This window comes from Chaetodon trifascialis, chromosome 3 (genome assembly GCF_039877785.1).
Source record: "Chaetodon trifascialis isolate fChaTrf1 chromosome 3, fChaTrf1.hap1, whole genome shotgun sequence".
NCBI lineage: Eukaryota > Metazoa > Chordata > Actinopteri > Chaetodontiformes > Chaetodontidae > Chaetodon > Chaetodon trifascialis.
The window spans coordinates 16,239,258-16,254,527 of record NC_092058.1 but is presented as its reverse complement, the minus strand read 5'-3'; the positions used below and the strand labels follow the sequence as shown (position 1 = coordinate 16,254,527).

Here is a 15,270-nt window from a genome sequence, read left to right as displayed (position 1 = left end):
TTGATGCTCTCACTGCAAGCACCAGAATGCCAAAGCAATTTTTCTGCTTCTGTTGACAGAGGCAGACAGCTCAGGGGTCTCTGCCCATCTTTGAGGGTGGCATCAATCGCACAACATTGTTTATCATTAACGGCTTGATATAAGCCCTGATTGCCTCTTGAGTGCGACTGAGTGCTTCAAACTGAGTGTGATTCCCATGCTTTCATTGTGTCACTGGCAACATGCTGAAGATGAATATGACATAAGTGGGTGTCTGTCAGTGGCCATGGCAGTGGAGGTGGATGTGAGACTGAGTGGCATGCATAAACCTACCTGTGAGTTGAGGTTGGTGAGTTTGGGAATGCAGGCGGGATTATCCTCCCCGCCGGGATCGGTGGCACTGACATTCAGCCCACTGGCAGTGACATTGAATGCAAAGTCCACAAATGGACAAGGGACATTGAACTTCTTGTAGATGACCTGTACAGTGCAGAGGAGAGGCGCTCAGCAGAAACAAAGGCTGTGGGACACAGTTAGCACACAGACAGGCGGAAAATATGGCACTGAGAGATCCATAAAGAGAGAGAGAGAGAGAGAGAGAGAGAGAGAGAGAGAGAGAGAGAGAGAGAGAGAGAGAGAAAGGGAGCAATGCGTGGATTACAGCTCGCACAGCCAAAACTAGGTCAGAGAAAGACAGAGAACCAACACAGCCTGGAACTGCAGCATGCAAACATTAGTCCATGGCAATGAGTAGAGAGAGTAGAGAATACTAAAGAGGTGGTGGGAAGGCAGAAAAAACCCAGACTGATCCCAGTGCATCTGAATATGCTGCCTTGATGTTTCTGCCAACAGAAGAAGCGAGACAACAACGAGTTTACATGTGCGTATACCAAGAATCAGAGGACATACCGAAATGAGGAAGAAAACCATGCAGCTCAGGGAGAAGCCACTGGTGTATCCCAGGTATCCTAAAAAAAAAGACAAACGCTTTGTTAGCACTTTGCTCATCTGGGATTACATGGTCATGCTTAATCTGGAATATATTATACTAATTGCTAATCTAAGATATGCATAATATCTCCCCTCTCTGCTTAAGCATAATAACTAATCACTGGTGAGTTAAAGCTGCTTTTTCCCGCTGAACTGCACTTTCTGCTGTGTGTTCTTCAAGCCTTTTGGTGGACTGGGATGGTTTAATGTGCTGGGAGTTGGAGCTCATTACTCCACAGCACCGACTGGCTCTGTTGTCCTTCATGTCTCGGCAGGAGACCGACTTCTTACAAGAGGTCAGCCAATACGCCTCCTTTTCTCACTTCCAAACTGGCTTCCCTTGCTTTTCCTTCTTTCCATCTGTTTTGTTTCATGTAGTCGCTCATCTGAAGCGCTGTGATGCAGACAGACCGCACGACACTCGACCAACCTCGTGAAACACATTGGATTTGTGCATGTCATGAGAGCAACAAAGTCTTACTATTTTAATGTGAGTGAATCAGACACGGCTGCACGATGTGTGCTCACCTAGCTCTGAAACATATTCCCCCTGCCTTCACTTCTAACATGGAAATGAACATGCCTTTAATAAAAACTAAAGCATCCATGTGTGGGTTTCAAATCTTTGCAACACCCCAGTAAAGATATCTTAATACAATGTATGGCATCAGGTGAAATCAAAGGTGAGCAGGAGGCCACGAAGGTGTGAACTGAGATCCCCGTTAAGATCGATAATGTACCATATTTCATAAGCAATATTCACAGCACAGGACTTTTCATAATTCTTACTAGTAATATAGTTTTGTTAACCGTAGAAAATCTTGCAAACAAATAACACATTCTTTCTTTTAAAAATGACAAGTTCAATATTAATTAGCAATAAAATGTAGTCTGCTTAATTCAATATACTCAGGGCTTCACCTGCTTCAGTCTGGCGTGACCAGCAGCTTGTGGTATTTGTGTATAATGCACATTACTGATTCGGCTGGCTGACTTTATTACTCTTCTTTACTTGTGCTGCTGTCACAATAGTTTAGCATTTTAGCTTAATGTGGCGGTTCAGCATTTGACATTATCCCATAATTTGCAGCCACGGTGGCCGTTGGCGAGCAAAAAGGACATAATCTCGCTTTAGCCTACTCACGCAAAACATGAAGCAACACAGAATAAACACAGACATTAATGAGACTGTTAGAAGGACGTGATATTCCATACTCACCCAGCTGTTTCATGAGAGCCAGTGGTAATATTACTGCAACAGATACAATTATGACGAGGTAGTTCCCATTCAGGTACCATTCACTGCAGAGGGAGAAAGACACAGACATTTAAACGCGTTGATTTGAATTACTTGGCTCAAACACTCCTCGCTGTGTCAGATATTGTTTGATTGGACAAGGAAGAAAGAGTATGAGAAATGAGGTGAAACTTTCTCAGTGGAAAAAGCAAATGTACTGATTGAGGATTATTTCATATCTCCAGCAGAGCACAAACAAACACAACTCAAACTCAACTGGTTCCCTTGAAATCAAATATCTAGAGTGGAAAAAATAAGCCTTTCTGCTCCCTGTCTGACAGGAACCAGGAACTGCGTGCTCAGTATGTATAATATCCTGACGACAGCCCTGCTGAGAACTTAATTAAACTTACTATCACAAAACCCTGCGAGGATATGACTGACTGAATAACTGAGAGGCTGTCAGCTGAATGAAGCATACTTTTATTAATTCCACATCAATACATGGCAGTGTGATTAATATATCATTATGTGTTGTGTTGAGTACATTTCCTGGAAATAACCACAATGCCTGTTCATTGCCTAACAAATGAAATACCTGACCGATCAAAGTACTTAATCACACTGATGCACTATATAAAAATGGAACATTGCCACAAATCAGTCCTCACCAGTGATTTGCAGAATTGCCCAGATCGGCCTCACACAACCATCCATTGGCTACGTTGTACACCATGGACAGGTCAGCAGTCAATCACAGAGACATGCTCACAGTCACACTTACAACTTAGTGTCGCCAATAAGCCTAACCTGCATGCCCTGCACTGGAACCAGAGCACCTGGAGGACACCCACGCAGCCAAAGGGACAACATGCAAACTAAACACTGCGCAAAGGTAGCATTTCCACATTCCACTGCCAAACTACAACAAACACCATTTCGACTTAAGGGAAGACATGAATATGCGACATGCAAACATACGTCAAACAGCCCACCACGTGTCTCATGCACAGTCATGTCCAGGAAACAAACCTCTATTTTTAGATGGACACGGTGATTAATTTCTTGTCTTCCATCAGGTGGGAGACACGACAGACATGCAACATCTGCTGGCCACAAACACGCACACACACACACACACACACACACACACACACACACACACACACACACACACACACACACACACACACACACACACACACACACACACATATCTCAGAAAAGAAGCGGCTCATCTATCCTGTTGTCATCCTGCCCTCCGGCCATCTGGACCAGGCACACAATATCTCACCACCACTAATACACACATTCGCACAAACATGCTGTGTTTTACAAACACACAAATGTACAATCACAAATAATCACGAGCAGTGACAGAACCTTGATAAGCAAACATAAATATAGCCCTCTCCACAGTGAAACAGCAGTAGCTCTCTGATAAGTTGACTGTTTGGACAAAGACAAGCACGTAGAGACAGCCTCAGGTGCTCATTGATTGTGCATGTGAGCTGACCAGGGTCACACATCCAGAGACACAAAAAGACACACACCAATGTGTGTACACATGTGGCAGGTGGACAGAACCGCAGGAAACCTGTACATAAAGTGTAATGCAGTAAACAATTTTCAGTTTTTGTCAACACTGCGCCATTGTCACTGTTAATGAGGGTCTTCTTTTCAGCTTTTACTCATTTTCAAAGAAAAACAGCTCGTTTAAAAGACGCACATCAGATTCAATGGATTTCATGTCTCTATGCATGCAAAAATGCCAGCGTGTCCTACTGTGAGAACACACTGTGCATCACATACTCAAAATGAGGACAAAATGCAAATCAGCGTCTGATTATACACCACCACAATCCCTCAAATTAATCAAATAAACAGTGACAGTGTTTGCTCTGCAAATGGTATTTTTATTATTTGACGTTCACCCAGAGTTTTCTATGATTGATTATTCTTTTTCATTTGGGTTTAGATTACTTTTTGAAATCTGAACACACACACAAAGAAATCTAAACAAATAGATAAATTCATGGAGATTAATTTATTTCTTAATGGTATCCAAAAATAATCATCCTGAGATGCAGTCCACAAAAATACTATGACTGTAATACAGAATTCAAACTCTATCATTACAGTATGATCATATTATATTATAAAGCGGTGCTTGTTGCAGAGCTGTTGTATTGCATTGCAGTGGATTATGAGGTGTCCCTGTTATTTTGTCCAACCCCCTCTTACAGTTTAACAATATACACACACACCCACCGACTCCATGAAATGCCACTGGAACAAACCAGTCTGTCATTTCAAATAAACAGTGATTGTTGACCGTGGCCAACAGCACCAAGATAAAGAAAGGCGAGGAAAACAGAGCAGACACCAGAAGACAACGTGGACATGTTGTCATGCTGTATCACCTCTACAGTGACAGCATAGAGTGGGACACATCAATCTGCACATGCATGAGCTGACGTGATAGCAGTGGTAGTCCTATAGGTTGAAACAAGCACAGTGCATGCATGTTTCTTTATTTATCTGTTTGTGAGACGCAGCACAGGGACATCAGTCCACTGTACATTTTAACATGAGGGGACAAACAGGAACAGCAAAATGTTCCATGAAAATCTTTGTCTGTTTCATACAGGGTTGTGTAACTGGACATACCTCTTCTCACACACTTCTCTCAAGCCAAAAACGTAGATGAGGGAGGTTCTAACTGGGGTAAGGGTTAAAGGGTAAGGGGGTAACATCACACTCGAAATCCCATCCAAGGAAGTGAGTGTTGTTTGTCTTTGAGGCCACCTGCACTGCAATATCCCATGGTTTACGTTTTCAGCCGTGGAGTCTAGCTGTGTTTTGATGTGAGTGTTTCTCTGTGGCCGTGCTGCTCTCCTCCTCCAGGGTCACTATCACAGCTGTTCTCACGCCAGCTGCTCGGTACATCCAGAGCAGCACCAGACCCGCCGACTGGCACAGCCCGGCGGAACTCCTCCACGGAGGCTAACATCTTTGTACACGCAGGACGGCTGCACGAGGCCCCATAAGGAAGAGATGGGGCATCACACTGCATTTGTTAACCTTTGGGAGTGATGGTAGTGTCTACATGTCACAAGGAACCAGATGCATTTGCAGTACTTCAAAAGTGAGGAATGACTTTTTTTTTTTTTACTAAATGTTAAATTTTGCAGCATTTCAATACACGTCTAATGGACAAACTCCAGCTAAGTGCACGCTTGGAATTCATTTTAAAATGACGATTTGTAGCCATAAAAACTTTAAGTGAGAAGATTCTCACTGAATCAAACCCGGAAACCTCAGCAACAGCCCTTCAGGTGTTTAGTGGCAGAGTGCCATTCCCACCCTTCCCAGTATGGCAGGAAGTCATGGAAAAAGAAGGAGCAGCCGCAGTCTTCATCTTCAGAGGAAGAGCTGCGGGTGACTCTTGAGCAAGGTAACCATCTGCTTTAGCTCTTCCTGCGCTTCCGACTCATTCTGTGGCATTACGTCAGTCCATGGTCGCTCATGGCATGATGGGAAAAAGCCAATTATTGCCTGACTTCTTTATTAAAGCAACACAAGTTTGTTTGGCTGCACTGCAAACAGATACATCAACTTCTCCTGCGTTGTATTTCTGCTAACATTGCTGCTACATTTGCTGTTAACATCAGTAACTAGGGGTGTCGCTGATCAGCGAAGACCGAAATCTTATCCATTCATCCATTTTCTATGCCGCTTATCCCTTTCGGGGTCGCGGGGGGGCCGGAGCCTATCTCGGCTGTCAATGGGCGGGAGGCGGGATACACCCTGGACCGGTCGCCAGCCGATCGCAGGGCACACTCACACTCACACATAGGGGCAATTTAGAGTCACCAATCAACCTAATGAGCATGTTTTTGGTCTGTGGGAGGAAGCTGGAGTGCCCGGAGAGAACCCACGCATGCACGGGAAGAACATGCAAACTTCACACAGAAAGGCCCGACCCGGGAATCGAACCTGCGACCTTCGTGCTGTGAGGCACGCGCACTACCGTGCAGCGACCGAAATCTTATGTGTGAGAATTTTAATTCATGTTCCTTTGAGTGCAGTTAAGTGATTTATCAGTAATTTTTCCACATCTCCAGAAATAAATGTAATTTAACATGGACATGGACTCACTCCAGTTACTACACAGTATGAAAGAAAACATTTATGTCCTGCATTGATGACTCACCCTGCAGGTTTATCCACCTTCAGGAAGGCCTGGATGACCAAAGGAAACTCATACTTGACTATGTACAGATAACTGGACATGGCTGTGGAGAGAAGATACAAAAGCATTCATGAGTTAACACTAAACTACACAGAGTCTTATGTACAGTACGACATGAAAGCACCCTCACACGCAAGCATGTACACGTTAATCCTGAGCAACAAATCACACAATACTATGAGCATTATGCCACAAACGCTAGAGGACATTTGTGTGTTTGAAAGAAGGCAGTGTGACCTCACCTCCAATGTTCTGCAGCGTGATGGCAATACCTGCCGCCATCTTCCCCGGGGTCCCGAAGGCCCTGTATCCGAGCTGCTCATACGCACGAATACCTGAGGCACACGTGTCAGATGAAAGCATTTCATCAACGTGTTAAATCCATACTAACAAGGTCGAGGACTTTAAGGGGAGGCCAGTGCATCGTGTTGCACTGGTTGATTTTGAGGTTTTAGGCTATTTTGCTTCTATAAAAATCTTCAGTAAGACTAGTGGAAGGAAACCGTCCTGTATTTTCAGTATTTTCTGGTATATGGAGTCACGAAAGGAGATATCTAAAATTCCCTCTGTCAAAACTTTAGTGTCTGTCATGTCAGACGTCATGGTCCTGTGGTCTGCTGAGTCTGTTTCCTGTTTTATTTTGAAATTTCACTCTTCTCACGTGTCGTGTTCTGTTTTGCGTCCTGCCATGGTCTTGTTCCCGACTGTTTTCTGCATCACCTGTGTCTCATTAGTTAATTAGTGTATTTAGTCAATGTGTTTTCTCTCGTTCAGTCGTCAGGTTGTCGGCTCCTCCTGCGTTTGTTGCTCGTGGTTCTTATCAGTTTTCCTGCCTGTCTTCCTCGCACCACGCTCGTTTGTTCTCACTTTAGTTTTGGTATTTTTCCTTTGTTCTTGGACTTTGCCCTCAGTTTTGGTTGCCTGTCTGTTCTGATAACTGGAATCAGCTTTTTGTTATTAAAGCTTGATTTATGTTTCCTAAACCTGTTCACTTGAATCATAAAGTTTCAGAAAAACTAACCAGAAACTTAGGAAGTTTCATGGTGACTGTGAGTTAAAATTTAAGTCTAAAAATCTAATTAAGCTTGCTGTGTAGCAGTTCATAGAGTATAGGGGGTTCTCACATTGAGGTCTTATCATCTGAGGTTCTGCTAATTTGCAGATAACAAGCGATATTGATCTAAATGATTAATAAGTGATATTGCAGCATCAAGATGCACACTAGCTGTTTTAAATGCAGCTTTAATCCTCATGCAATGAGACTTTTCAACAGTCTGCAGAGCAAAGGGCAGATATCCACTCAGCCACTGTGTTTTCTGATCTGTTTATGTACTTGTTTTTTACTCTAACACTGTTTGTGTACGTCGATTGTGAAGCGCACAAGTTTTCCATTGTATGGAAATGCACTGGTGGCATTTTGATGCATATGACAAACAGTTCCTTGAAGATTAGAGGGTGCAGATTGTGAGGATACATGCATACCTACAATACCAGATGATTTCAGCAGCAAATGTATGGAATATGATGAGAGGACTGCCACCACTGTTAGAAGCACCCTGAAACACAGAGACATGCACAGAATTACTGCCATTTCTTTTACCAGCAGAAACACCATTTTAATCACTGTTACACCGAGTGTTTATTCATTCTGAAAATCTCAGTTTTCTATGTTACATTCTTACACTGTATATTACCCTGCAGGCTATTTATACAGCTGCAGCATCGGCACTCATTTTCTGGATGTCTGTGCGTACATTGTGTAGTAACAACAGAGTCCCTGCAGCTCTTCTTTACGCTGGAATGTTACTCAAGCTAAGCCAAGGAGGCTGCCCCGTCAGCCCCTCTGCCCTCTGAATAATCCCACACAGACGTGCACACCACACACACACACATATATATATACCAGATGGACAGTTTCACAAGAAATGTTTCCAATGCGATGCTGAGATTGACGGGATGAGGAAAATCCTTCTGTAAACATTAATCTTCTCCCCTTTGTTCTTCGGTGGTGGAATAACCTACTTGAGGCACAGCAACAGTCACTCCTTCCATTTTCAGTCATAGACGCGTCTCTTCCAGAGGAACGGCACTTCTCTCTCCACTGACTCATATTCTCAGTTTTTACATGTTCTTCTGCTGCAGTGACAAGCGTCTATGCTTTCTATTTGATGACTGGATTTCTCTCTTTTGTTCCTGGAATAATTGCAAACCACTCCAATAGTCTACCGATTCATATTCTACCGCTGTTCTCATTAAAAACTATTCCAAACGAGTGAGACATGATAAAGGATGATATGATCTAATTTTTCAAACATGCCCAACCATCCAGGGCCGAATTCACAAAAAATCTGAAAATACACTTGAAGAGTTCATATTTTGGCCTAAAATCGGCTTCTGTCTTCCTGATTCGTGCACATGATGCACCAGAAAAACATATCACAGGCGATTGAGAAGCTTAATCTGCATATGCGATGGGTGGGGCTCACTTGGGGCAGGGGGCAGGCAGCAGTTGTTTGTACTTTGGAAGAATTTTACTTCTGAATGAGGTTTTAGATTCTTAACTAAAAAGCATCAACCTCATCCAAGTTAATTTATCCTTGCAGCTCGTCCAGTTTAACATGTTTAGGACTGTAATGACTCTTGAGATCGGCCTTTTTCATCACTGCGAGCACGTCCCCACAAACTAACGACACACACTGGCTGGCCTTTTACTTCAACAACAACAAAAAAATCTTTTGTCCATTTCTCTTGGAAAGTGCAACATTCTGCATCTACTTACATTGTGATGATAGGCACCATGAGGACGAACGCTGGCATCAAATATCTGCTCTTTTCATAAACTCACAGTTCATTTCCTGCTTTAAATCAAATTTTTGACATTTTGTTCAAGCATTTAACATTTTGGAACATTTTGCCAAAAATGCTTATTTCTTTTAGATTTACTTTAATGGATCGTGTGGGCACTAGTATTGAAAAATGACAGACAGCCCTATTCAACACACTGATTAATTAGTATGATCTCTTAACTGTATCCGCAGACCTACATAGGTGTGCGTGTCTGTGTGTGTGTGTGTGTGTGTGTGTGTGTGTGTGTGTGTGTGTGTGTGTGTGTGTGTGTGTGTGTGTGTGTGTGTGTGTGTAAAACATGAGGACACTGATGATGATGTGCAAATTCTTCATATCAATGACCAACAACAAGACTTTAAAAGCTGCTTCATCCATCAATGGTGTTTCATTGGCTTGCCAGATGCACATGTTACTTTTTTCACTACAAGGAGCTAAGATTTATTTTTCAAGGAGAAGTTTAAGAAACATCGGAAGACTTGTTAGGATCCTCAGCACGGGGAAGTTTGTGAATGGGCCCCTGATCTACTGACTTTCCCTGACCCAGTACACTCCATTCCAACTACTTGCTATTTTCTTCCTCTTTTGTTGGTACTGTTGGCGACATTAACTTTCGCCTCTCTGACACAACCACACACACAAACACACACACACACACACACAAGCGCGCGCACACACACACTCCATTTCTCTTTGCTTTAGGAAAAGCCAGACAGCACGTCTTTCATCTCAACTTCAACTCTTGGCCAGTTAACAGGGTTTTTTTTGCTTTTTTTCTCAGACTATTGGAAGAATGCTGGGTTGACTTGCGGTGGAGGATTTAGCCAGTCAAGTGGCAGTGGGAGGACAGATCTGCTGACAGTCAGACAGACTGACACACTTGGGTCACTGTAGCTCTGCTCGCAGCTTTCCACCCCGCTGCATTCCTGCCCGAGCCGGGGCCACTGACCCTCTGAAGCCTCGGCACCCGGCAACAAAAATCTGTGTGATGTGAAACATCGGGCCACAAGGGAAACAGAAACAAAGGACATTCCCAGGCAGCTATAAGACAGAATAAATTGTCTAACACATTCATTACGTTTAAGAGCGTGAATGAACTCATGGCTCTCACTACAGTCCAAAAACCGTTCTTACTTCACCAAACACCTCACTACAATCTGCAAGTATTGCAGCTTCAAATACAATCCAGGATGTACTCAGCGCCATATAAACCATAAGCATGCCTATTGTTCACCTAATCCATCACAATAAGCCAACAACACTGTTGATTTTCTTTCTTTTGAGAATAAATTCATAGTATTGTTGTCAATCAACAGACATATAGGATAAGGTGAACTGATGCATCTTGCCTCACATGAGTGGGCAGGTTGAAGCAGATGCATGAATGGCTTCAGCAAAGCATGTCTGCAGCAGCCAATCCAGTCAGCGGAGGGAATGACAACAACAATATAACACAAATACTCAGCAACGGGCCAATTTTTTGCTGCTGGCATATATTTTGCCTTGTATACCTCCCTGTGTTTGAGCCTCATTTTCAGGTCTCCTGTCCCCTTTCAGAGCAGGACCTAAGGTTCAGAATGACAGAGCACACTGCGAGGAAAAAAGATTAAATGTTTGTTGAGGCAATCACCAGACTGGAGTCCAATATGAAACACTGAAAAATAGCCAGTATTCCTTCGCCAAATATGTCACTGACCCTGCCTGTGTTTCTCAGCAGCTACTCTATTGTTTGACACAAGATCATGCAGATATGCACACAAAGACACAGCCTTTCATCTATAACAGGGTGGATAAATACACCCTCTCTGTTGCATTCAGTCACGTACTATTAATTTGCACGCGATTACATGTATTCATCGGGGTAAAATGCAGAATAATCAGTTCACTTCCGCTCCTGTGTGGCCAAGGGTCAAATACATTCAGTGACACAGGGTTCAGCCCAGTTCAGACAGCAGACAGCTTGAAAAACTACAGTCACACAACTCAGCTCAAAATAAGAAGCTTTCTTGAGCACGAGGGGAAATCCTACAGACATGACTGCTTTGGCAAAGAACTCAAGAAACGTCCTTGAATAATATTTTCGGGTGCCAAAACCATCCAACATTAAAACTAACGCTTGCACTTTATTCTGAGGTGCAGCCTTATAATAAACCTGGAAGAACGTCTAATAAGGGTCAGTGGGACAGTAAAGACGCAGCTTCCATAGCCTGATGTTACTGAGGCTCTGGGAATAGAGTAAGGATGTATTATGTATTAGCACAATCTCCACAGGACTCCAGAAAACATCCAGGCAACGAGGGACGTGTGAAATAGTGACCAGATGTGACTTGACTTTACACTACGGTCTTCCTCTGATGAACAACAAACGAGCCTGTAAGAAAGTGAAACTATGCTGAGTAAAAGCCAAATATATATACTGTCCTGTGAGTGTTTTGTCTGAAGGCTGTGTCTGATATAATATAGCACAACATTCATCTAATAACAGGCTGCGTTGTTTAATTAAGCTGTCATACTGTAGGCACATGTTGGTAGCATTAAATGTAGTGTCTAATTGCAACATAATAGTGTGTAACTGTAGCATTGTATTTGTAATTAAGACATCTTGCAAAATGGTGTCCAGTGGTGTATTAGAATCTCCAGATTGGTTTCTAATTAGAGTATAATTTGGTATAAGAGTGTCTAAGTATAGTATATTTTTTATCTAATATGGCATCGTATGTGGTTTCTAATTACACAGTAATCTATGTGTATGGTGTCTAATTAGAGTATAACTGTGTTTGTTTACTGTCTAATAAAAAACATTTTATTTATGGTTTCTGTTTCATTTGGCAAAAAGCATGGCTCGTTACTTTTCTGTTGTCGAGCTTGCTGTGACTTGAACAACGTGGCCCTGCTGCCAGTGTTTCAGCACAGCTCCAAATCCACTTGAAACAAGCCAAGAGTTATACAAACATCCAAGACATTGCTTCACCTCTCTCCGGAGCACCGCATTGTAATTTCAGTCAGGGATGCTTAGTTAAATAAACAGCACTGCCTGAATTTTCTAAGAAATGTAATACTGGGGAGCTTACAGCAGCCAGCATCAGCACCAGCCACCTCACAATCTAGCACTGTCAGGAAGAGGTGTTAAAACAGCACGAGGAGGTGGAAGTGTGGACGTCACCAATGCTATCTATTGAGATCAGGAAACAGCAGCCTGAGTATTTTGAGAGACTTGCAGAAACAGATGATCGGGGGAAATTTCAGCATGCAACACCTAGGAGAAGGTGTAAAGCTTTGACAGCCCACTGGTCTAATATTATGCTACCCACTAGCTGAAAATTTGAGTAAGATCTGCAGACTGGAGCTGCTCCCCCTGATAGCAGGAGATTCAGCAGGACACCTCTGAGACGGATTGGATGGTCGACAAAAATGCTGATGATGAAGCCACCGCAGTGCATGACACTGGTGCAGTGACATGGTAATGACAGTGAAATGTGGACAAGCTGTTTAGTCAGTGTACAGCTTTAAAAGACAAGGCTGGTACAGTTTATCCCTAAGTGCCATAGAGCCCCATCAGTGCTCCAAAACTATGTAAAACCAATCAGTGAGCCACACTGCTACAGTGGCTGACGTCTAATAATGATCATTACAATGGCACTAGTTTATTTTGATTCTACAGGTACCATCCTAATACCACAAATACTGTGGTAACGAAATACTTCTGGAGAAACTTTGTTGGGACAGAAGTGGCTCTGATGAACAGTTAAACAAGACTTGTAGCCCATCTTAAGCTGGTCTGAAAAAAGATTCAGAAAAACCCTGTTAGGGAAGGGCGACCATATCTTTCCCTCCACATGAAGTTATACAACGTGTTGTTTGACTGGTCCGCTCCTCCTCTCTGTCATCAATTAACTTGTGCATAGAGTCAGTGTGTGAGAGGTCACTGCAGCTCAGAGGTTAGAGGACCTCCAGTGCATCTAAAGCAGGCAGAAGAAACATCGCCATGAAAATATAAATAATGAACCTGGAATCTGCAGCAGACTGTGACGTCCTCATCCTGACAGACGACGCTGCTACAGCAAACACCCACTGCTTCAAGCAGTGAGTCAACCACGCAGAAAAGTTATTTTCTGTATCTGCGATTGCAATTGCATTCATTTATAGCACAAGTAAATGATTTCCAGTGTGCTATTACTCTGAGCCTTTGTTTTTCAGAAAAATGTGCCGCTGCCTGCTTAATACAAGACAATTAGAGCACAATTAGGTGCTATTTATGTGTGACGCAGACCTCCACTGGAAGAAAAAGAGTCAGACAATATTTGTGAGCTGTAATTCGTTCATTCTACTGCTTCCATTCTGTAGTCTTGGGTCAGATGCAAAGGAAAGACTTACAAAAACAGGACGATCCCTGTGTTGGCCATGGCGTACGCCAGTCCTAGGATTCCACTTCCCATGATTGCATTGCCCAGGTTGAAGACGGACATCCCAAACGAGGTTTTCCCTTCAAACTACGACCGATGCAAGACAGAGGAGAGGAATAAACAAAGATACAGTGCGTGATGTCACAGGGAAAAGCCAATCGGCTGTGTTTGAGCTTACATCTGTGAAGCGTGTGGTCTTCTTGTCATCCATGCCTGATAGGAACTCCTGGCTCTCTGGGAGGTTGGCCTCTGTATTGTCAGTTCTGTGAGGACTAAGTAAAAAGGAATACTGTCAAAGCACTTAAAGCAACACCACAATAAAACACTCACACTCATCACAAACTATGTAACTTCTTATTTTTAGTTTTAGTTTTAGCACGGAGAATCAGAAAGACATTCTCAGTTTATCATTATAACATACATACCTAGCATTCTGGGCACTATTTGGTACAGTTTCCCTACAAGCAGTGTGGAGAGAGGCCATCCATCACCCAACGAGTGCACAAAGTGGAAAAACAACACCCTCAGTCATAATATAATCAGGCAAATAATACAGCGAAGGGACAATCTATGAATTATCATCTGTGTCCCAGAGAGGGACATTTTAATTAAACCATTTATTACAAAGAAGGAGGACACAATAAGTACTGCTAGACAACCAGTGACATGATAATCAGGCATTTAGCTCACTCTATTATGCAGTGCAATTTGTGGTACAGTGACTGAAAAGGCAGGAGGTTAACGTCTTGCTCAAAGGCACATCACCAGGCAGTTAATGGAGACACAGTGTTTGCTGTTACAGGGAATGTGCTGGGACTTTTGGGACTGTCTGCTGCAGCGTTCTCGCTCAATAGTGGACCAGTTTCCAAAACTGTTGACTCCATCAGTCACTTAGATACAAAACATGGGAAAAAAAGGGTCCATAATCAGATAATATTTGACTCGAATTTGTCCCATTTGTCAACGACACTGAAATCTTCCAGGACCTGCACTGAAACCCTGATGGATGGAGCAAAGTGCTGCACATATAAGCAGCATTTAAAATGCTATTTGGTTATTGAAGAATGCAATTAATGATTAATGACTTGGCTCTTATACTCACTAATATTTTTGCAATAAATATCACAAATTATGCTGATGCTGCAAAAGCACCACAACCTTAATGATTAATTGAATGCTGATTTCAGACTTTGAATGTTACTATTATGAATGACACTGACGCCATCAACTGATATCAAAGAATATTGACATTTAAAGATCTGGAACAAGCAAATTTTTGACATTTTTGCTTGAAAAATAACTGAAACAATGAATCAATTATCAAAAAAGTTTGCAATCACTTTTCTTTTGATCAGCTTGTTGCTAATTATTGCAGGTCTTCTCTTGTGACAAGGCCGAACTGCGGGTGACATTATCAGTCTCAAAACAACACCCTGAATTAGCTGCTATTTTCTATCTCCCTCTGATGTATTCTGAGCATCAAGGCCTCCCATTCAGATAATATTTGAATAAATAATCCCTCTAGCTGATGAACGCAGAATTCCAGTCAAATATGGCACATC

The 15,270-nt window shown here is 42.6% G+C and overlaps 1 protein-coding gene across 2 annotated transcripts in view; it reads right to left on the bottom strand.

The window, feature by feature from the left end:
- The window catches only part of LOC139352035 (sodium-coupled neutral amino acid transporter 3-like), a 38,877-nt gene that overhangs the window by 6,199 nt on the left and 17,408 nt on the right, over positions 1–15,270 (bottom strand). Inside the window, exons 3-11 of one of the 2 annotated variants that reach the window (XM_070994064.1) lie at positions 14,134–14,166; positions 13,887–13,980; positions 13,680–13,795; positions 7,944–8,017; positions 6,704–6,796; positions 6,423–6,504; positions 2,189–2,271; positions 889–947; positions 313–459 (exon numbers count right to left, since the gene is read on the bottom strand). In XM_070994064.1, the coding sequence (XP_070850165.1) occupies positions 313–459; positions 889–947; positions 2,189–2,271; positions 6,423–6,504; positions 6,704–6,796; positions 7,944–8,017; positions 13,680–13,795; positions 13,887–13,980; positions 14,134–14,166 (781 nt within the window). The remainder of the gene's footprint in view (positions 1–312; positions 460–888; positions 948–2,188; positions 2,272–6,422; positions 6,505–6,703; positions 6,797–7,943; positions 8,018–13,679; positions 13,796–13,886; positions 13,981–14,133; positions 14,167–15,270) is intronic. The other variant, XM_070994072.1, reaches the window with a different exon arrangement.